The 21,817-nt window shown below is 34.7% G+C and overlaps 1 protein-coding gene across 1 annotated transcript; it reads right to left on the bottom strand.

Annotated features, from left to right (window-relative positions):
* Positions 1–935: 935 nt before the first annotated feature.
* Positions 936–20,636, bottom strand: LOC109076997 (palmitoyltransferase ZDHHC17). Its single transcript, XM_042738050.1, has 17 exons — positions 20,513–20,636; positions 14,804–14,907; positions 13,377–13,499; positions 12,983–13,060; positions 11,665–11,809; positions 11,489–11,553; positions 11,250–11,412; positions 9,908–10,033; positions 9,666–9,808; positions 9,465–9,565; positions 7,300–7,424; positions 6,002–6,064; positions 5,759–5,852; positions 5,425–5,508; positions 4,660–4,817; positions 4,417–4,511; positions 936–2,942 (listed from the first exon to the last, which is right to left on the bottom strand). The coding sequence occupies exons 1-17, from the start codon at positions 20,573–20,575 to the stop codon at positions 2,804–2,806; spliced, it is 1,869 nt and encodes a 622-aa protein (XP_042593984.1). The 5' UTR covers positions 20,576–20,636; the 3' UTR covers positions 936–2,803.
* Positions 20,637–21,817: the final 1,181 nt, after the last annotated feature.

Below are 21,817 nucleotides of genomic sequence, written 5' to 3'. Positions count from 1 at the left end.
ATATTTTATTATTTTTTTTCTCACCCTTTACTGGTTAATGGTTCATAGAGTAGTCATTGTATGAGTATCTACATTTAGAAAACAAACATGTTGAATGTGAAATAAACACTTGTTTCAGTGCAGCTTGCTTCTGTCGTGCAGTGATATTGAAAACTAACCCACAGGCCTTTCACCTTCAAATGTTTTATTAATAAAGCCATTAAAATTGAACCATGCCCAATAAGTTACATCCGAAGCAGAGTAGGGTGACGTCCTGATCTCAGCTGAGGCACTGGAGATGAGCATGTGCTTTTCACATGGTGGGAAAACAGCCGGCAGAGGAACAACAGAGTGAATATATTCTCTAAAAACAGTGTCACATGTATGAATGAATGAATGAATCAATGACCGTCACTGTGCCTGATCCGAGTATTACAGCACAGGGCCCATCGACCGCGTCTACTTCTCTGGCATTTACAGTTTGTACATACAGTGGTACAACAAACCCAGCAATGAAACATACAAAAGAAACCCTTTAGGCTGTATAATAATAATCAACGAAAACGGGACATTCAGTTATAATGCATCTGCAGAGCACTGATCGGCCGCAGAGCATGAGGAAAACTAAAAAAAAACAAAAAAAAAATAAGAAAAAATATGTAAAAACAAACAAAAGAGAATTAAGAAAACCTGGTTGCAAATACTGAACATTCACTATTTACAGATGGGGCGTCTTTCGGGTGATAAGGTGTCAGGCTTTACACATGCACTGGAGAGTTGCAAGGTCAAAGGTCTATACACAGCAGTGCCAGACGCCACTAAAAGCTACAGTCATACACTTTTGATAATAGTGGATTTTTTTCATTTTTTTTCGCTTTTTGGTAAGATAAAAAAATCAGGAGCAGCTTCAACTAACACAGACGAAAATAAAAAACCGAACGGAAGTCACTCACAGGATAATGAATCTAGTTCATTTATGTACAGATAAGCACATTCTTTACATCAGTTCATCCTGTCAGCTGCTGCCATGACAACGCCACACCAACAGGAAGAGGAAATGGAGAGCAAAAGGGGGAGGAGCTTCCTCTTTTTACGTAAACATGAAGATCCCTTGGCGACGCTGGGGAAACGAGCTTGTTTCTTTAGTAACGACGAACGAAACGAAAAAAGATCAGTGCATTGTTTCAGGGCAGACAAATGTCGCTGCCACAAAAAAAAACAAAAAGATAAAACACGGAAGGAGCCCCTCTGGCGTGTTACACGGCATCTTCCTTTAAGTTCATTCATATCAGGTCCACTTAATGGCTTTTCAACAGCATTTTCAACTTTAAATGTATATACTTCCTAAAACTACACATACATAATAAATATAGAAGTTCACGTACGAGTGTGTTATTTCTTGTAAATTCAGAGGGCACCTGGATTACTCTCATAAACGCACCAAGAACGTGTCCAGGTCACATTTCATCCTAAAATGTAAAAAAACAAAAAAAATCTATATATACATGTGTGTGTGTGTGAAAAATAATTACAATGCGTAATTGCTAAATAATTAATGCGTTCAGACATTTTTGCTGTGATTCTCATTGTAATACAGTGTTTTTTAAGTGTTTTACAGTAAACAATGGCTGTAATACAATGATTTAAAAACAGCATAATTTAAAGGCAATATAATATAAATACTTAGATTTTTAAATACAGTAATGAGGAGGTTTTAGTGCATGATCGTAATGGGAATTATGGGGAAAATGTGTTTAACGGTCACGAAAACAAAAATACAATGCAGAAACTATTAAACAGGCTTCATTTTCTCTAACCAAAATATAATCTAATATGTTTTTCTTATGATTTTGGGGTGAAATATGACCCGGCTTTATCTTCTTGACACGTTTCGAAGGATTCAGCCCACCTAAAGTATTAAACATGCTGCAAATGTACATATATGTGGAAATGAAGATATGTAAAATTACCTCATGATACCATAATTACGCTTCGAAAAATACTACATAAATAGGTTAAAATAAATATGTTAAGTCACATTATTTGATCAGGGCATATGAATGCGTGTCAGTATGACGCCTGTTTTGATCTGATTCATGATCAGACAAATCAAGGCAGCCTGAAGGAATCGTTCACCTAAAAATGTACAGCTGTGTTATTTACTAATCATCATGTCGTTCCAAACATCTTTGCGTATTACTTCCTGCATAGAAATTAAAAAAGTAAAAATAAAAAATTCTACGGAAAAGAGCAGCCTGAACATTCTACTAAACGTCTTCTTTTATGTTCCACGTAAGAGATTCAGTCATACAGGTTTGATGCGACATGAGGAAGAATAAATAATAATAAAAGTCTAATTTTGGCTAGAACGATTCCTTTAAACCACAAACGCTTTTGCTATGCTAATTCTGATTCCTACGCAAAGTTCCAGGCTGACTTACGCACTTAAGATCCGATATCACTTTACAAGCAACAAAAAAAGGGGTCACAGGAAGAAAACCAAAGTTAAACGAACGTAACCAAAAACCAGTCGATGTGCGAAACAAACCACAAACGTCTCTGCTGACCAATCGAGGAGAGTGGCTTGTACTGCATCCGCCTCTGATGTCATTAAACTCCTCCTCTTCCTGTTCCTCGTGTCCGTGCGTCTCGGGGTGGAGTTGGTGATGGTATCCAATGACAGCATGCGTTATCCTGACTGGGTGAGGTTTGCAGTCTCGGTGAAGGAGATGGTCCCGGTTGAGCAGCACTTCAGGAAAACCTCTCCTCTCCTCTCCTCCCTCTCGCTCCGTCTTCTCTCACGCTCTGTCGCTCCTTCACCGCACTACACCAGCTGGTATCCTGAGCCGGACGTCTGGTCGTACTCTATTGTGTACTGGGAGGTCCAGTCTACCGCCACGGGCCGCAGCAGACCGCAGCAGCGCAGCTCGAAGAAATCGATGAGGTTCCTCATACAACCGTGACTGAAAACAGAGGAGCAACAATGACTTCCTAAACAACTGTTCTTACTTCTGACTGAACTGTAAGACCACATGGCCTTAATTAAAATTTTCCATTTCATTTTTAGTAATACTGCTTGCTTTTGTCATTTTTATTAGTTTTTGTCCGTTATAATTTTTTTTATTTTTTATTATTGCTTAAATATTTTGACATAGTTTTATTTCAATTAGAGTTTTAGTTAGAAATTTAACATTCACTTTATTATCTGAAACAATGTTATTTTAGTATTATGAATGTTTTATTAATATTTAGAATTAGCTTTTCAATATATGTCCAGTTTAATTTTTTTTGCACATTATTCATTTTTTATTAGCAATTTATTAGTCATTGCTCAAATATTTGTGAATATATTTTTAATTTAATTTCAAACTATTTTTAGTTCAAGCTTTATATTAGTAATTTTAGTACTTAAACTTATTAACTTAATTAAAAAAAATATTATCTGAAACAGTGTTATTTTAATATCATGTATATACTTTGTATTAATAATCAGAATTAGCTTTTCAATTGATTTGAATAGCATTTATTTTTATATTTTCAGCTTATTGAATTTTTTTTTGTTCGTTATTCATTTTGTAATTTTTATTAGTCATTGTTCAAATATTTCTAAATATTTTTAATTTGGTTTTATTTCAGTTAGTAATTCAACTTAAAATTATTATTATCAGTTAGTTGCCAGGCAAATAATTTTCGCTCAAAGTTTTTCATCTAATATTTTATTTCAGCTCTATTTCAAGTAACAACATTTTTTCTTAAAAAAGTTTTTTTTTTTAAATCGATAACAAAACATTTTATTTATTTTTTACTTAAATAGCTTATAAGCACTGAAACAACCAACTCCAAGTGATTTGTCATCATCATATTATATAATATATCAGTACTACATCAGCCACCCTTTATCTATAGATATTAACATTATTATAATGGGAGACTTTTTTGAATTAAAACATATTCATTACAAATAATTCACTTAATTGGAACTGGATCTTTGTATAAATTGTTGGTGTCTAAACAAGCACTTATAGGATAATTTGCGAACAGTATATGAAACATATAGAGTATATGAAACGGTATATAAAACCTAAGTTTTTTCTCAGGCGTACTCGTAACTTGGTTTTATTTTGTATGCATCTCTTTAATGCTAGAGGGTTGCAGTTTTTGTGATGTCCCAGGTTATGACTGTTTTTGACTATTATACATTTATTTGAAGTTACTGGATTGATTACTTTGCTCTGCTTGCGAAGCACATTGGTCAACATTTGTGTTGTTTTAAGGTGCTATATAAAAAACTTTGACCTTGACCCTGAGTATATAGATTATATTCTAAATACACAAATCAATCGTCTATAAAATATATTTATGTTCACGGCCGCTTGACAATCCTCCTCTGTGTTCAGTGCTTCCCAGCTCAACCTGAAGTGAGTTTAAAGGACTCACTTGAAAGGGCTCTCGATGGACGTGGCTGTAACTTTAAAGTGCTTATATCTTCTGGCGTTCATGCGCTCGTTTGTAGTGATGCCCAGAACAGCGATCTATGGAGGACACACCAAACATACAAACACATCAAACAATCTGTTCCAAACCCTAATGAGCCGACTCAGTTTCTACACTGAAAACAAACAGGCCTAGGTAGGCAGCTCTCTTGCTTTTGCAACAGATCTAGACTTGAGCATACATTACCTGATAGAGCTGGCACATGATGAGAACAGCGACCCACATGAAGTGAAACACACTGTTGATGAACATCCAGAACATCCACGGCGAGCAGGTGGCGATCTGGGTGATGTAGATCCAAAAGCCGTCTTTAGTGTAGCTGGTGGCACAGTGAATCCTCCAGTCTGCAGAAACAGAGCACCATCAATCAATATCATAAATACTACTAATACAAAAAAAAAAATAAGGTAACAATAAGTTCTCATTTGTTGACATTAATTAAAAGGAAAGTTCATCCCAAAATTCTGTCATCTTCATGTTGTTCCAAACCTGTATGACTTTCTTTCTTCTGTTGAACACAAAAGAAGATGATTTATAGAATGCTGGTAACCAAACAGTTGACGGTAGCCATTGACTTCCATAATACCATGTAAGCCAATGGCTACCGTCAACTGTTTGGTTACCGATATTCTTCAAAATATATTTTTTTACAGGTCTGGAATAACTTGAGGGTGAGTAAATGATGACAAGATTTTCATTTTTGGGTGCATTAACTAAAACTAACAAGGAACAATATTAAATTACATAAGAGTTCACAGATACTAATTTAGATTTTAACAATGAATTAGTAAATGTTGACTAAATGCTGTTTAAGATGATTGTTAATTGATGTAGATAACAAATTAAATCTGTTTGTAGAGTGTTACAAATAAATGAATACTATTTTAATTTAATTTATATTAATTTATCATTGCATTGATCGTATAAAACCATGCAAAATAGTGTACTCACAGCAAATGCATCCGTATATCATCCAACAGATCATACACAACAGGAAGAACAAGTAGCCCATAAAGTAACGGTGGTTTCCACTTCCTGTCCGCAAACAATGAGGAAAAAAACAGAAGGAATGAATCACACCTCCTGCTTTACATTCACTCAACTATCTGCCTTTGGCTCAAATTAGTCCAAGATTTGGATTATGAGATGCAAAATGGGCTTTCTTCACAATAGCGAACAATTTCCTGGCAGAACATCTGACTTTTTGTGTTAATGTCAGGTGGAAGAGCAGGTGAGGTGGATGTTTGGTGGAGATTTACTGTAGGAATACGACTGAAAAACTCACCCACGCAGTTTCCAACCCATGGGCAGTGGTGATCAAACTTGGCGATGCATCGATTGCAAACGGCGCAGTGTTTCGATCTGATTGGCTTCCGTATCTGTGGAGAACAGGCCGTTGAAGTGAGTTTTTTATGTGTGGACACCTTGATGGAAATTGCAATGCAAATCAGACTGTTGGGTTATCAGCTGGCCAATGCTGACTGTGTTCAAGCAGTGGTGTGGAGAATGGAAAGAGAGTCATAATTACCAAACAGGTGCTGCAGAATATGCTGAGATCCAGAGAGCCTGTTTCTGCCAATTCAACTATAGTCTGAAGAGAGTAGAAAGAGACATTTTCTCAAGTAACTGTGAGTGGTGCTTTCCTGTGCATAAAGCATTGGTGTTCTTCATGGTTGTTTACCGGCCCAAGTTAAAGAGCCCTGAATCATGGCCCGAAGATTTGGAGAAATGTAGCTTTACTGTACATCAGTGTCTCAGCAATGGATGCTCTGCAGTGAATGCCTTCAGAAAGAAAGACAAAACAAACAACAAAAAAAAAAAACAAATCAAACCACAGCGCTCTAGTACATCAGTAAACAAATTGTGAAGCGAAAGGCTGCGTGTTTGTAAGAAACAAATCCATTGAAGTGTTTTACAAAATTGTAAATTCTGACCAAAATAGGAGTCCATAATCATAATTCTTCCTCCAGTGACAAAATCCATCCCCTGTTTTTTCTCTTACATCAAAATCTGCAACATATTTGTTTAGTGATGTTTTGGCCTGTTTTTGCTTGTAATCTGTGCATAATTTGTGACCCTGAACCACAAAACAAGTCTTAAGTGTCAATTTTTTCGAAATTGAGATTTATACATCCTCTGAAAGCTGAATAAATAAGCTTTCCATTGACTTATGGTTTATTAGGATCTGACAATATTTGTCCGAGATACAACTATTTGAAAATCTGGAATCTGAGGGTGCAAAAAAAAAAAATCAAAATACTGAGAAAATCGCCTTTAAAGTTGTCCAAATGAATTCTTATTACTAATAAAAAATTAAGTTTTGATACATTTATGGTAGGAAATTTACAAAATATCTTCATGGAACATGATCTTTACTTAATATCCTAATGATTTTTGGCACAAAAGAAAAATCGATTTTGACCCATACAATGTTTTTTTGGCTATTGCTAAAAATATACCCCAGCGACTTAAGACTGGTTTTGTGCTCCAGGGTCACATTTCTCTCCTGACTCAGACGAGATGACTATCACAGGAGGAAGCATTATTATGGACAGAGAAGAGCTTTTTGCTTCACAAGACATTAACTGATAGACTGGACTAGTGTGGATTACTTGTGGATTTTTGCAATGTTTTTATCAGCTGTTTGGACTCTCATTCTGACGGCACCCATTCACTGCACAGGACCCATCGCTGAGCAAGTGATGCAATGCTACAATTCCAAATCTAATCTGATTAAAAACTGAACTTATCTACATCTTGGATGACCTGAGGGTGAGTAGACTTGCTGTAATCACTGCTGAACTTGTTTGCAGTTTGAGATTTTACCTTTTTCTTCTGCTCCTCGGAAGCTTTGATGATACCAGGGTCTGACTTCCAAGACTTGCCAAAGTTATAGAAGAGAGCCAGACTGTTGAGCAAGAAGGGCAGGTGGATGGTGATGAACGGGAGATGTGTAGAGGGTTAAGGAAGTTATGTTTGAATATGACACAACAGGGTTAACACAATTTTGGACCAATCAATCAAATCAGATTTGAATGTATCATTCAGACCAATCAGTGAACTGGTTCAAGTGATTTAGTGAAAAGAACCTTTAGACAAATGACTGTTTGAATTTACACTGAAAGTTCCGTGGAATTCTGAGCTGCAACATTTAAATGGATTATTTCTTTAAAAATGTAACATTTCCTGTTTGACTTGTGGCTTTGACGTCTGGATGTAACATGAGTGTCTCCATCAATCAGAGAACGGTATGTCCAGAAAGACACTAAAAAATGCAGAAAACCTGTTTCTCCTGTAAGTGGGTCAGTGGTTTCGCTGAGCTGAGCTGCACATGTGCAACAATCACAGCAGGAAACAAGGAGCTCAATCCTCAGAGGAGATGCTCTATTGTTGGATGATAAAGGCGAGAAGGAAACGGATCCACACAGAGCTCTTGAACTGATTTCAGCTGCAGGGTTTGAGCACATTGTTTCTATTCCTGAAGCACCTGGACACACGGCGGTTCTGTGCACACTAAACATCACTCCACAACCTCCAATTACAAGAACCACATTTCAGCAGCTTCATTCGAGAGGCAGATCCAGACATGAGTCAGGTCTTGAGTGGTTTGATCAGGGCAGGGGGAAATGCTTCAGCTTTGGGAAGAAATCCTCTTTTATCACCAATGTCTGACAGCTCCATAACCACAGAAATGCAACATTATTGTCATTACCAGACAAGAACTCGGCTTTCTTGTGTTTGTGCTTCTCTCACACCTAATGGTGGGCGTCATGAACAGAATCTTATATCACAGTATGAGTAATTATATATCACAGTGATCATTTATAGCACAATATGGTTACTTTTGCTGGAAATTCAACAAAACACTGTTTATGTTTATGTATTTAACCACCATACAGAGATGCCAAATGTTGTTAATTCCATTGAAATAAATACATCACACATGAAAAGTGCTTTATCTTATTAATATTTCTTGATAAAATTGATGGATCATCTGTTTGGACTCTCATTCTGACGTCACCCATTGGTAAGCAAGTGATGGAATGCTACATTTCTCCAAATCTGTTCCCAATTGCATTTATTACCTTGCAAAACTTTTTTTTGTGTGCATCTCAGATGTGAATAATGTAACGCTTAAACACCGCACCAACAGGCCAGTATCTGACACATTTCTACCATTGCACAATACATACTGTCAAGCTGCCCAGCCCTTCTCTCACCCACACTATATCACTAAAGGTGTCAAATTCAATACATTTATTGTGCGAGTTCCTCCTGATAAAAAAAACCATCCAAACAAAGGCATAACCAATATCAATCCCAAGCCTGTCAAAAATGATGCATCTGCCCAGAATTTTACACTTGCAGCACAACTTAAAACAAATTATCTCCAGAAAAACCCACTAATTCATGTTGGCGTCAGTGAAACAAGGGTGAAAGGCGGATATTTTCATCTCTGTTTATGTTTTCATAAAGTGTAAATGGATGAGAACATTCAGACGCTGGAGCGTACTGCTAAACTTAACATCTTCTACCATCATTAACTCTCACAAAACCTATCAAAAAACACGAGTGAACGTTTAAACAAAAAAGCTTCTCTACCAGATCATTTTCAGATCTTTCAACACTGAAAAGTTAGATATTGCCATATAAATTGCGTCACTTCGGCGACCCAGTTTTAAGTTTCATGTCGGGAAAACAACAAAGACAGAAAGAGAAGATGTTTTCAAAGGAAGATATAAATTTCTTTAGCTCTTAGATAACAAGGTGGCCTGGTTTCCTGCTATCAGCATTCTTATCAACGAACATATAAATGGATGCTTATGTGAATCACCAAGACAAAGGCTGGATTTGTTGCTATTGCTGATAAATGACGCTGTGTCAGAAGAGCTAAATACAGTATTCTGATTAAGTCAAATGAATCAATCTGATTGCGTAGCATCAAATCCACATTATGATCATCAAATTGACAGCACAGGATGAAAGGATATCGTTCCAGAACCAACAAAACCAGGTGATGTACATCCAAAACTTAGTGGCCAGATAGATGCCCAGAGGAAGAGCGCTATGCATGGAGTGATCGAAGAAAGACCTAGAAACAGAGATCAAATGTTAGCGATGATGCTTCTCATTCACATTAGAATGCATTAAAAGCCGGAGCAGCACCACAGATGGGTGTAAAGGTGTCGTACTTGGACAGAAACTGCACGATGAGCCACATCGCTGCATACATCACACCCTTGATGAGCCACGAGTCAATGTCCAGATCAGCGATAAATCCCACCAGCCAGATCACCAGGAACGGAGTTCCCAACATCACCTTCTGCCTGAACTCCTGCAGACGGACAGAGAAACGTCTGAGTGCATGCAGTACAGATCGATTTCTCCTTAACAGTAACTGATGAGTCAGAACAGGCGGTTTCGGTTGCTCTACCTTGTCCATTTTAAGCCGTTTCAGGTACGAGGGGCTGTCGTAACCTTTGGCCTGTCTGGCCTCCTGCAGATGATTTATCATCCACACGTTTTTCCTCTGTTTGGCCAGATCCAGCGGCGTCTCCCCCTGCCACCAACAAATATCATTAAATGTGATGTACACCAGTGTGGTTTCATTAACTAAAACTATTAAAAAACATTTGCGTTAACTTAAAATAAAATATGATAAAATATAAATATTAGATTAAAAAAAAATAAAAATAATAATAATGTTTAAACGTTGCCTTGGTAAAAACGGAATTACTGAAAAAAGTACTAAAATACCTGACAACTAAAATCGAAATGAAAACTGAAAATACACAAATAAAAGCTAATATATATATATCTATATTATTATATATAGCTAATAATTATATATATATATATATATATATATATATATATATATATATACTATTATATATATATATATATAAATAATACAAAAATTACACTGAGCAGGGTGGCCTATGACTGAATTTCTGCAAGGGAATTTATTTTCATTTTAAATAATATTTACTAAAATAATTAGAAATAATTAGTAAATTAATACATTTTTGTAAATATATATATATATATTTTTTTTAATCTGCTAATAAATAAATAAATATGTAAAATAGACTGATTTAAACTTTGCATAGCAACTTCTGATTCTGTAATCCTATTATAGTGTTTTTCACAAATCAAGAAGCTGAAAAATACCCAGTAAGAGGAAGTAAACACTATAACCAACAGTATGCGCTGTAATTTTGGTAAGTTACTGCACACTGGAAATCATATTTTCTCAGATAAAGACCAAATAACACTGATTTTACATACAGCACTCAGAAGTTGATTTTAAGTTCACGTTTAGTTATAAAGCATATTTAAAAGCAACAATGCTGTACCAAAGTGCTGTACAATTTATAAACAATTAAATAATATCAAAACCAACAACAAATAAAAAACTCTTCATTTTTTTTTTTTATGAAGGCTATGCACACTATGCACAGCTGGAGTCGGCGAGGTTTGAGGCATTAAATATTTATTAAATATTCAAAAACTCATTTAAGAGGCATATTTGCTGAGTGCAGATAGTATATAAAAATTATTACAGCATTTGCCGTTTAATTATCAGAAAGAACTATTAAATAAAGATAATGAATGATGATGAAGAAAAGGAAGCTCCTGTGCATCTTTCAAAATAAAAGTCCTGTATCCGACACTTACGGGCCGACGCTGATAATAAAAAAAAACAAAGCAAATATGTACCACTAATCAACACAGTTTATTTCAGTGTGCCAGTGCAGGCGTCTGGACTTTACCTTGATGTTCTGTGCGTCGACATTAGCATTTGCCTCCAACAGCAGGCTGATGACCGTAGTGTTTCCAGCCAGAACCGCCCAGTGCAGAGCCGTGTTCTTATGATACTTATCACCCAGATTCACAGACACGTTAAACGTCAGCAACAGCCGTGTCGGGTCAACACTGCAGAAATCCCACCGATTAGCTTTACATCCCACAACGGCAATAGAATATATTTCCTCTCATAATACACACACACCTGTGCATCCGATAAGCCGCCCACATCAAAGGGGTCATGCCATTCTGATCCATCATATCCACATCCTGGGAAATACCACACAGAGAAGGCTTAAAAGTAAGATCAGACTGTTCAAAATGTTCTGATTGGCTGTGACTATGAGATCAGCGCCACACATTAGTATTAAACAAGCGTACCTGTCCCTTGGCGATGAGATACGCTACGATGGAGGTGTGTCCAAACTGAGTGGCCAGATGCACACAACTGCATCCCTCGCCATCGATGAGAGATGGATCAGCGCCGTACTTCATTAACTGCACCACCATGGAGAGATGGCCCTGTCTGAATGAGAGAGAGCAGGCGAGAGGTGTGTGCAGTGATAATACATCACACACGCAGTATTGGCACACTTGGACTCATTTTGAAGGGTGCACACTATGCACATTTTTGTTAAGCATTGAATAAGTGGATAACCTACCATATTTGACAAAATGTGCAGCGTACAACAGAGCAAGATGCATCCCACAATGCAATGCACTGTTATTCAGTTTTCATTGAAGTTTTAGCAATATTTTTTTTCTGTTTTGTTTGTCATTTAATTAGTTCTAGTTTATTTTATATTTCTTTTTAGCTTTAACTTATTTCAGCTTTAGTTATTGTAATTTTAGTACTTCAAATTCAACATTTTATTTTAAGCTCATTTTTTTCATCTAATATTTATATTTCAGCTTTATTTCAATTATTTCAGCTTTAGATTTTTGTAAGTTATAATACTTCAGCTTAAACTTATTTTATTTCAGCAAATTTAAATTTAAGTTTATCCATCTTATATTTATATTTAATTTCAATTTTATTTCAATTACCCAAAGAAAGTTTAATTTAAAATTTCCTGCAATTTCTGTTTTGTGTTTGTCATTTTTATTAGTTTTATTTAATTTTCTTATTTCAGGTTTAGTTTTGCACATTGGAATTCAACTTCAACTTATTTTATTTCTGATCTTTTTTTTAATCTACTATCTATAATTCATTTCAACTTAATTTTTAATTACTCAAAATGTTTAAATTTATTCTAAGTTTTATGAATTTCGTTTTGTGTTCGTCCTTTTTATTAGTTTTAGTTTGTTTGTATTTCTACTTAGCTTTCATTTAAATTTAATTTTAAATTTTCTGTAATTTCTGTTTTGTGTTTGACATTTTGATTTTAAATGATATTTTATTATTTATTTTAATTTCTATTTAATGTTAATTAACTTATTTCAGTTTTAGTTTTTGCATATTGAAATTCAACTTTAAGTTATTTTATTTCTAATCTTTTTTTAATCTACTATCTATTTTTCATTTCAGCTTAATTTTTAATTACCCAAAATGTTTAATTTTAATTTAAGTTTTAGGAATTAAATTTTTTGTGTCCGTCCTTTTTATTAGTTTTAGTTTGTTTGTATTTCTACTTAGCTCTCATTTACTTATTGTAGTTTTTTTTTTGTAATTTTGTATTAGTGCATATCAAACACACACCTTGTAGCCCAGTGCAGCGGTGTAGAGTTGAGATCTCCTCCCAGCTGATCGACTATGGCACCTTTAGATATGTAGTACCTAAAAAGAGCAGACAGACAGACAGCATTCAGGAAACGAGACGTCTAGGCTTTATCTTACAGCTGCACAAGAGAGCAGTGCAAAATGAACGACTGCGCCAGAGCAGGCGCTTATTAAGAGGAGGATATGCACACGCACACACAGTCTCGTAATGGGAATTTCAAGCTTTTCTCATCTGAACGCTGACAGAGTAATAACTCTATCCATTCCTCTGTGTGCGTAAGTGTGTGGTGTCTTAACAACGGGAGGGGGAAAAAATCTAGGGATCCAGGAAAGAACAGGCAATGTGTATAAAATGAATAAGAGAGAGACATACTTGACCAGGTCTACGCGGTTATTGATTGCCGCCCAGTGCAGGAGTGTGACATTTTCTTTATCCGGCTGACGCACGTCATATCCAGCCTCCACCAGCTCACGGCATCGCTCGAATATGCCATACCTGAGCACACAAACAGCTCAAATTACACCACAAAAAATCCCTGAACAACAGCTTTTATCCAGTTTGCCAACACTGGTGTTCACTTTGTCAACTGTTTTGTAATTTAGTCTTAGGTCAAATGTCCTTTTCTTTTTTTTTAATCATATTTAGTCAACCTGTCCTGTTTTTTGTGCAGACTAAGTTTTAGTTGACTAAATGTCTGGGAATTTTAGTCTAGTTTTAGTCAATAAATATAATCACACACTTTACATTTTGAAAATTGGTCAAACTCAAAAGTATCTCTCAAAAGCGAAAACAGATGTTAATTCCAATTATACACAATTATATTCATGTCTTTCTATTAAAACACAACAGTCTTTGTATTGTGGCACAGAGGTTGCGTAAGTGCATTTATTCAGCGACCTCAATCACAAACAAGAATGTGATGCAATTTGTTTGCCAAAAAAAAAAAATGAAAGGGTTTGCTTAGTTTTCCTTTGATTAAAAGATGAATTAATGTTTTAAGCCTTCACCTGATTACAAGAAAAATTAAAATACACAACACAAAATAAAAAAAGTAAAAAAGTTTATATAAATGTATGTTTAAGAATTATTTGGACATGCCTTTTAATTATTAAAATTTAATTAAACCATTGAAATGGAATACAGAAAAAATAAAACACAAAACACAGAATTTGGTAAATATAAAACAGAATTTGAGAAAAAATAAAGCATATTTTATAGGGTCCTAAAAGAAAATACATTTGTGTTACATTTTTAATAAATTATTGTTAAAGTTGTATGATTTCAATTAATTATTCAGACATGACTTTTGACTACTAAAATTTTATTTAACCATTAAAACAGAAAAAAAAGGAATTTGGGAAAAATTTAAAAATGGATTTTATAGGGCCCTATGATGGGGGATTTAAACTCTGGCAACCCCAAACATGAAAACTCATGGAGGTCTCTATTTTTTCTCCTCTTTCACGCTGAAGAAAACACAGAGAAATTCTGGATATAGAAAGCTTTGATTTTTTAAACTACATTTTAGTCTTTCGTCAAAGATACAGAATATATTATATTATTAATATAGTCACAGTTAGTGTTTAATGATGTCAGTGTCTTCTCGTCTCAGTCATGGAAAGAAAGGAATATTTTTTGTCATATTTTCTTTTAATAAAATAACACTGGCCAGCAAACACAAAAAGTGTCAAATGGAATGTCTTTTGCGTTCACTGATAATATGACGTTCATCAGATATTTCTGAGTCAGGGATATGTGTGTGTGTGTGTGTGTGTGTGTGTGTGTATGTGTAGACTCACTGGGTGGCCTTGACGATGTCCCAAGTGCTGTAGTCGTCCACGTGGCTCTTGCGGCTGACGCTCTCGCTGAAGTCATGATTATAGTGACTCTGGGGTTTAATTTCCTGTGGGAGAGAATCACAGTCAGTTCATCATCAGATAGAAGGATGAGTGATGGATGACACTGAGGATCTTGGGCACAATGTGTCATACGTACGGTCAGTCTCCATGGTGACAACGAGCTCAAACACACACACACACACACACACACACACACACACACACACACACACACAGAAATAGGGGTCATATAATGGAAAACAGGATTATCTTGCTGTTTGATGCAACTAAATGTTTTTTGAAACTGCACGATTAATCATATTTTAATTGTGATCACAACTTCTGCTTGTCTCTATTATTTAAAAATAACTGTCTGTGATATTCGCAGTATATCTAAACATGAATCTTGTCTTGGTTTCAATTGGGCGTATGAAATAATGTTTTCCTTCTATGTGCTCATGTAAAAGTGCAATAATGCAATTAAATGTAAAAATACATTTCTCAAATGAAAACAATCATGACTAATAATTGTTACATTTTAAGCAAAATAATTTATTAGTGATTTGTTTTCTAAACAGCCTGCATTTATGTATAAATGTATATTTTTTATAATTTAATATAATTTTTATTTTAGATTTTAGTTATTTTGTTTTATTTTATTTTAATTATATTTAATTATGTTTAATTTTATTTTATAACCACTCAAAAAAATTTGGTTATTTTATGATTTCACTATCGTGGAACCCTAACTAAAATCCAACTGCAAATATAGCTTATTACTTCATCGTTAGATGTCTTAACTATAAGCATATTAACATATAACCAGCCACATTTACACATCAACCCTTTTTCTGTCCATCATGGAAAACTATGGCAGTTAGCTGAGGTTAACTAATCATAAAAAATGCTAATTTATTGATTTATTTATTAAATTAACAGTACAGTAGCAAAAAACATAATTTAAATACTATTGGTCAGCAAGAAAGCAGTTCATGAAACTTTGTCTAACATTATAATTATACTAATAAAACCCCTCAGTCTGCATGTGCTCACAGGTCACAGGTCAGAGGGGTGTGTGTGTGTGTGTGTGTGTGTGATGACCAGCAGATGTCCAAACTTCAGCTCTATTGATTGCTCTGTCTATTGTATTAAAAGCCATTCGGACCTGAACCTCCAGCCGTACCCTGTACACCAAACCCTTTCCAGGATTTTTTCCCCCTAGAAAAACAGTATTTATTTATTTAACTTTTTATTTAATTGTATTTTCATAATTTAATTTAATATATATATTTTTTAATTATATTTATTTAAAATAAATAAAAAAAACACAACTAAATCTAAAAAACAAAAAAAAAACAAAAAATAAATATTTATTAATATAAGAAACATAAATAAATCATTCTAAATAAAAATAACATAATACACATTGACAACATATTATTATTTAATTATAAACCACAATCACAGAAAATGTGCAGACTATAATCAGATCTGTAGTATATTAACATTAGACTACAGATATTATTACACCAGAAGTTATTTAAACACCACAGATTTCAAATAGATGTGTAAAAACACTAAAATAAGACACCTTCTGACAAAAGCTTAAAACAGATGCAAAGGACAAACCCAAAACAAACAAGGGACCCGGCAAAAAAAACCAACCCCCCTTAATAATGTGTGTTTTTGTGTGTGTGTGTGTGTGTAATGCCAGGCCAGCAGAGACATGAGACACACACACCGGCCAAAGAGATTCATGTATAAAGATAATGAACAGGCAAACACAGTAAACGAGAATGCATTTATAAATCAGTAGCATTACATATAATCCTTAAAAATGCTTATAAACTCATTAGTGAAGAGTAACACGAGTCAGTAACAGGCAAGAACCTGCACATTTGCACCCACCACAACGACTAAATATATTACGCCGTAGTTGTCACTTTTACAAACACACCCCACAGCGATCCGTCTAGACACGACTGTACATATTATCAACACAAGGATTCATGCAGCAGCCACACGTCCAGAGAAAAGCCTAGCAAGATCAACTCAATCCACAATGAATGAGAATCTGCATGAAAGGGACATACAAATGGACAGCGCAGTCAAATCTTTATTTCTAAAACGCTCTTCGAGAGGTCAGAGGTCAGTCCAACAGCAAGCACATTAACTGGGGTCATTCGTCAAAAGTTAATGATCCAGCACAATAACACAACATACAGCCACAACCCTGCTGAAACTGATCTAGCTGGCTGACATCTGACCTCTGAAATCAAATTTGTTTAGTCAAAAATGTACAAAATGTATAACGGCCTATGATTTGGATGTGGTAAATATGATCTTTAAATACTTAATGAACCAGAAACAATATCAAATGTGATTTTTGAATATTTCCCTGAATCATAATTTAATAAAAAAAAAAAAAAAATTACATTAAATTTAAATCCATTATGATAACTATATGCTGTTCTTAGCGCTGTCAAAATAAAAGTCCCATCAGTCAAAATAAAAGCTGCTTATCAAAAAATATTGGCCGATATATCGGCCTTGCTAATATATATCGGTCAACAACTATTCATATTATATTTATAATATATATTTAGCAAGTACAGTATGTTAGTATTTTAATATTTATTATTATATTAATATTTTTGCATTCTATTTGTTTTCTTTTCATTTATTATACAATTAACAAAAGCAACACTAGCTTGCTCTATTCTATCTGTTTTCTTTTTATTTATTATATTATTTAAAAGCCCTTGCTACGTGTACTGCGTGATTAAGCTAACTGAGGCACTGCGTTTATAGCACTTGTATATCATTACACTTTTGTTGATTTTGATTGCTTCCATTGTCCTCATTTGGATAAAAGCATCTGCTAAATGACTAAATGTAAGTGTTAGTATTCCATTAGAAAACATGGTAAATGTGGAATATTACAGAAATTACAGCAGTGCAGACTAAACCGAGGAAATCTCTGCTAGCAGATATGCACCTAATCCAAATGTTTAAGTCATACGCATAGCATTAATGCTAATCCAGGTTATTAAATACCATTTCAGCGATCAGAGAAACAGATATGTTATGCAAGACAGTACAGATTGCCAAACAGAACTGATAAAGTGAGCAATAGGGAGATACAGCATCACCAGCAGACTTTTATAAAGGTGTCTGCTTGTTTCACACAATAGTTTTGCGCCTGGTATCAGAGCAGTTGGTCTAATTCAATACAGGCCTCATGTTCCTCCTGCCAGTGAGGAAACGAGCGGTTACAGCATCTGTGGGACCATGTGACACATACTGAGATGCTTGGTTTTCCATTAAAACAGGAAGACATTAAGCATTCAGCTCCGGGGAGCGTGTGCTTTATCAACAGCTTCTGTTAGTTACGTCGACTGTTTCGATCTTTAGTTCATGTCAAGATAATGCCGTAACGACATGTCTGCGCTGACCGTCATCACTCAGCCATCGTGAAATTACATTCACAGTGTCAATGCAATGCCACAGATATCTCAGGATCAACATTATTTTTTCATGACTAAACTCATTATTTGTACTTAGGGCTGTGCAAAAAAACGAATGTGATTTTCATCCGCATCTCATCAGTAAAGGCGCTCCTGTGATTAGTAGTATATCTCCAGCACGTGCGTTCAGATCAGGGTTGCCAGGTTTTCACAACAAATCCTGCCCAGTTGCTTCTCAAAACTAGTCCAATCGCGTTTCGTTCCTTGTGATAAAAATATACGTTTTTTGGCAGGGTTGCCTTGGTAATATTGGCATTTTAGGGGCTAAATATCACGTTATTGGTATTGGGGTCGCTTCAACCCGCGGACATGAAAAACAACCGCAGACTTGGCAACACTGGTTGGCTTTTACTACACAGAGCCGTAATTCACTGACAATCTACACAAAATCGATTTTAAAATCGCAGGTGATTCTTTGTTGATTTTGTGTAGATTGTCAGAAATCTGACTATTTGTACTAGTCAGATTTCACATTTCTTTGTCTATTTTTACATATAAAGCCACAAAAGCAGAAATGCAAATGAAATCACACCCACAGGCCACTGTGCAGAAATATTTTCATCAGGTCTGATCTGATGGGTGATGGTAAAGAACAGATGGCTGGCTCTCATATGAATATGTTGCCCCAAAGTTGCCCACCCAGGTGACGAAGGGCAGAGCATCTGAAGGGAACGGGACGGGAATCTTAACATTTTAAATATAAATGGTTGTTTTTTTTGTTGTTTTTTAGTGCATAAAGTTAATGAAAATGAGAAATGTTGGTTTTTATTTTCTTTCAAAGTTCATTTTATTTATTTTGCCTGAAATAGCAAAAATATTATTTCAATAGCAATTAAATAATTAAAAAAAATATAAAAAATAAAATGCATCTAAAAATGTTAAAAACAATATATTTGCAAAAATATATAAGTTTTTAGTCATAGTTTTAATTCACTTTAATAACCCTGCTTCCAATATGAATTTACTTCATGCTTTACTTTACGTCCCGCTTTTTTTCCCCAATCAACAAAAGACCATCTGGAACAATGCTCCACGTTATAATATAACCTTTAGATAATCCATCACAAACCAAATTATGAGGACAGCTAAACCATTCACCATTTCTCTCGCAAAAGGCCACGTGCAAAGCACAGTCTCCATCATGATTTCACGTTCTAGCCTCAACATCAACCAGACCTTCCAACATAACACTGTCTTCAGCAAATTTACTTTAAATATCATCAAAGTCGCTTAAATGTTATTCTACAGTCTTTGATATCACGTAACAAACATTTGCTATTGATACTGCTTTGCAGATATCAGTATAAGCATTAGAATATATCAGGTGACCACTAATTATTATTAGCCTATTAATACATCATACATAACAATGAATGCATGCATAATTTACAGCTGGAGGTCCCATACGAGTGAGCTAAACTCTGGGTTAGCAATAAAGAAGTCTGAAAATGAATGCAATTACTTTTTAATTGATTGCATTTTTTTTGGTGTCATGTTATGACTTGTTTATAATTCTATCGCACATATAAAACTATGGCGCTTTACATGTTTCATGCAAAACTTCCCTACATCAACACATACACCGTTAATGCAAATTTCGGGAATTATTCGGAATTATGTAAATCTATCATTGCAGCAGTGATGATATCATTTATCTATGAATATATTAATGAGAATATAAGAGTCTGCACAAGATCAGAAACAGATCTGTCGTTATATAAATCCCAAATGCAATCTTCCATAGTGTCCTAAAGGTATATTAATAAAACACAATGACACAATCAATGTTCAAATGAATGCAAATGATGGTGTTTGTGAATGTTGTCTGTCATTTAGATGCAAACGCAGCACAACACACTTCTTTCACGAATATGCTAATGTCATGTTTGCCCCTGCACGGTATGTTATAGAAACACACCTCTGCCTTAGATTATGACATTAGACATGCGGTACAACGACTGATAAAAACATAATCTGTGAGTATGAAAGGCTAAGGTTAGCAGCGATGCTATTACGCAGCAGTGGGGGGGACTCAGCCCTTCTCTTTCACTGGGAGAAGTTCGCGGTAAAAACGGGGCTTTTGCTGGCTTTTACTTCGTTTCGCATCGCTGCCGTGCTGCAGCTGGATAAAGACTTTTTTTACCTCGGGATGGAGGATCGGGACGCATCCAGTTTCTTTCTTAAATTCATCCAGAGCGTCCGCCATCTTGCTGCTCGTCCACGCGGAGCATCACGGGAGAAACATTCAGGGGGCGAAAAACAGGAGAGAAGCGCGTGCGCTAGTCGGGAACGATATATATCAATGTAATACATTATATATTACACCAGTAATAACCTATTGATATTTACGCCAGTTTACTAGGCTAGTTTTATCGTTTTATTTTTTATTTTTTCATGCATATATACCAAAATGCAGAGAGAAAAAAAAAAAAAAAAAAAAAATTTTTTATATATATATATATATTTATATATATAATATATATATATATATATATATATACAATTAAATTATAATATATTATTTATTATTATTTTTATTTTAGTTTTTCTCTGTGAGTAACGGTAGCTGTATGGAAAATGGCAGTAATTAATAAAATCTGTATAAAGTAGCTGGTGGTTTTAATATAGCTATTGTTTATTGTTGTAAATATTTTTAGATGCATTTTATTTTTTATTTATTTAGTTTCAGAGAGCAATAGCTTATATGAAAATACCAATAATTAATCAAATCTGTGTTAAAATTCCAGAATTAGTACAGTATGTTGAAACATGTATATGTAATATTTAGCCAAACAAATTAATAAAAAAAATTATAATAATAACAATTAATTAAAAAAAAAACACATTTCCTATTTAACCTATAAAACCAATAATTACATTCCCAAATATCAAAGATACTGTTGATACATTACGTCATCGACCTACTTTATTATTATTATTATTAATTTTTTTTTAGAAATATATACAGGTCTGAACAGGTGCGATTTCAGCTGTAAGCATGTCAGATTTTACCTAAACTAAGAAACCAGTTTATTTTATTGTATTTTTTTCTCTCTCTCTGTCTAAATATTTTGCTCATTCGTGGAATGCGATGCGGTTATGTAATAAAATAAAGGTTTTATTTCCCTGTTTTGACGCTCACTTCCACGCGGCGGCAGCCTCGGATTGCTTATATTTTTCTAGACCTTTCCATGCTTATTTAGTATGCTGTGTTAACCAAAATAAAAGAACAACCCAGTCTTTAAATCAGGTATAAACAAAGAGTGAACTGCTAATATATGTGTAAAATATTTTATATGTGTTTGTCTGTGTATATTATATCACACGCTACATATGATACATAGCCATTTAATATGATTTTTAAAGACCCTCCGTATACGTAACGGACTAAACAACTGATCTGCGATCTGCCCGAATGTTTGGATTAAACTGACGTGATCGCGCGTTC

This window comes from Cyprinus carpio, chromosome A4, assembly GCF_018340385.1.
Source record: "Cyprinus carpio isolate SPL01 chromosome A4, ASM1834038v1, whole genome shotgun sequence".
Taxonomy (NCBI): domain Eukaryota; kingdom Metazoa; phylum Chordata; class Actinopteri; order Cypriniformes; family Cyprinidae; genus Cyprinus; species Cyprinus carpio.
The sequence above is the reverse complement of the archived record's forward strand: the minus strand, read 5'-3'. Positions and strand labels throughout refer to the sequence as shown.

Bases quoted from the DNA above. Each gene is read 5' to 3' on its own strand.
- LOC109076997 (XM_042738050.1), bottom strand. From the start codon at position 20,575: ATGGCGGACGCTCTGGATGAATTTAAGAAAGAAACTGGATGCGTCCCG. The intron at 7,425-9,464 runs ATATCCTTTCAT...AACCCTCTACAC, and splicing joins GTTTTGTTGGTTCTGGAACG to ATCTCCCGTTCATCACCATC. The intron at 4,512-4,659 runs GTAATGTATGCT...TGTCCTCCATAG, and splicing joins TCATGTGCCAGCTCTATCAG to ATCGCTGTTCTGGGCATCAC.